This window comes from Arachis ipaensis, chromosome B01 (genome assembly GCF_000816755.2).
Source record: "Arachis ipaensis cultivar K30076 chromosome B01, Araip1.1, whole genome shotgun sequence".
In the NCBI taxonomy this organism is placed as follows: Eukaryota; Viridiplantae; Streptophyta; class Magnoliopsida; order Fabales; family Fabaceae; genus Arachis; species Arachis ipaensis.
Window position 1 is genome coordinate 1,897,577 of NC_029785.2, and position 2,553 is coordinate 1,900,129.

Below are 2,553 nucleotides of genomic sequence, written 5' to 3' on the forward strand. Positions count from 1 at the left end.
TACTTTAATATAATATTTTATAAAATCTAAAATAAAATTGAACTCAATATTTGAGATGCTATTAATGGAGCATGGAAATGGTCAATATGAGAAGGTTAAATTACACAGTTGGTCCCTATATTTTTAGTGAAATTGTAAATTGGTTTTTAGACTTTAAAAATTTGTAATTGGGTCCCTAAAGATAATTAAAATTTATAATTTAGTCCCTGCCATTCAAAAAGTGTTTGATTTAACAGAATATTCTCAGCATCTTCTCTATTTTAAACATGTGAGCTGCACATGTTTGCAATAGGGACCACTTTGCAACTTTAGTGAAAAGTATGGGGACCAACAATGTAATTTAACCATTTGAAAATGACCAAAAACGCCCTAAACTATCTGAATCCACCCTACCCCTCCCTAGCTCTCCCACTCTCACTTTCTCACTTTCCAAAATGGCACCCCAACCCCAACGCTCTCTGTCTCTCACCTCGGCTCACCATTGTCGTGCCTCTCGCCTCCGTCATCGCGCCGGATTCAATAATAAATTGAGTTGCTATTTTTGTGTTGATTTGTTGCTATTTTTTTCTTAGACATTAAATTGTTCTCTTTGAGCATGCTTGGGATTGGAATTGTTCTCTTTCATTTATCGCCGGTGTTCAGTATTGGGATTGGAAGAGAAGAAAAAGTTGTCGGAAGAGAGAGGCGAGACCCGACTCGTGAGCACAAATGCGGTGGATCCGGCGTAGCGACGGTGAACCGAGGTGAGAGATAGAGAGCGGTGGAGTTCGGGTGTCGTTTTAGAAAGTGAGAAAGTGAGAGTGAGAGAGTTGGGGAGGGACAGGGTAGGTTCAGATAGCCTAGAGAGATTTTGGTAACTTCAAATGATTAAATTACACAGTTGATTCCCATACTTTCACTAAAATTACAAATTGGTCTCTATTGTCAAACATGTGCAGCTCACATGTTTAAAATAGAGAATATCCTGAGAATATTTTGTTAAATCAAACACTTTTTGAACAGCGGGACTAAATTATAAATTTTAATTCTCTTTAGGGACTTAATTTAAACTTTTAAAATGTAGAGACTAATTTGCAATTTTACTGAAAGTGTAGGACTATCCGTGTAATTTAACGATACGAGAATTTGACATGGTGGTCGTTTTTCAGAAAGGAAAATTCTAAACCATTAGATTAAATCAATGGCTATGATGCGTGTGACATTACTCTTCTCTATCCGATAAATCACTCTCAAGTCTTCAGCTTTTGTCCCCATCATATAATCCCAAAATATCACAGAAATGAGTATAAAGCTAAATCAAACTTACATTGATAGTTGACTCAGTTCTCTCTCAAAGTCACACATACGATGCTACAACTCAAGATAGTGACCATAACCGCGATCTGGTGGTGGTGCACATGGCATGATGATCTTCACGGTGCAGTTGTTGTTGTTGCAGATCCACAAACAAATCTAATAAACAAAGGGTGCAGTTCATACTCGCTAAACGGAACAGACTTGAAGAATTTACATGCCAATGTGAACGGAACTGTTTCAACGATGAGGGGAGAGATAACGGGAAGTGGAAAGTATTTTGGAACATCACAAGAAACAAGGGGAGAGGTAGCAACTTATGCTCTCTTTCAGTGCAGAGATTACCTCTCTCAGAGCGATTGCGTCGCTTGCTTCGACGCCGCCGCCGTGCAGAACCGCAACTGTTCCGATGGTAGTAATGGCGCCAGAGTCACCTTTGACGGATGTTTTCTAAGGTATTTTTTTTTCTGCAAGAACTTTTTATTTGAAAGGAAAATTTAAATGTAGTTAATTTTATATAAAATTAATAGATAAAAATTGTTAAATAATAAATTAGTTATGTAATTATACAATTATTGTAACCAAAAAAGTTACTTTTTTATTTTTATTATTGAGATTTTTGTGGTATTTTTAAATAATGTAGAGAGTTTGTGTATTTTTTTTGTATAGATATCATAAATATGATGGTTTTTAATTTTTATTTTGATGCCACAAATATGACTCTTAGATTTGTGATTTTTATTTATTTTTTTAAAATTTAAATATGAGGGTTAAATTTGTAAGTTAGTGTTAAAAAAATTTTAAACTTTTAAATCAGATTCTCCGATTTGTTTGAAAACGAAATAAAATTTATCTCACTGCAAATCGAATCCTCTTATTTGTGCACTATGAAAATTTTATCCTCTGATTTGTCAAATATGAGGGTTTGATTTGTTATTTAAATTAAAATAAAAAATTTTAAATTTATATCAAAGAAAAACGCACCAATTAATTATGATACTACTAGATTACACATATTTTTTTTTAGAAAAGTATAGGTAGATAATAAGTTTAGTGAATAAAGCAGTTATGTATATGGTAACCTCCCTTCTCTACTTGTGATTTCCATGATTTTGGTAGGGATGTAGTATATTTTTTATTTTATTAGACCAATTTTAAAGCTCATTATTTACATTGTTTATAAAAGTTATTGTCTATCTAGCAACACTTTTTTCTTTTTTTCATTTCTAAAAAAAATAGTCAACCAAAGTTTGTGAGAGC

General features: G+C 33.4%; 1 protein-coding gene across 1 annotated transcript in view; it reads left to right on the forward strand.

Annotated features, from left to right (window-relative positions):
• LOC107644188 (cysteine-rich receptor-like protein kinase 3) overlaps window positions 1,156-2,553 on the forward strand; it is a 9,542-nt gene continuing 8,144 nt past the window's right edge. The window contains exon 1 of the mRNA XM_016347997.2: window positions 1,156-1,748. Coding sequence (XP_016203483.1) covers window positions 1,348-1,748 — 401 coding nt within the window. The 5' untranslated portion in view covers window positions 1,156-1,347. The remainder of the gene's footprint in view (window positions 1,749-2,553) is intronic.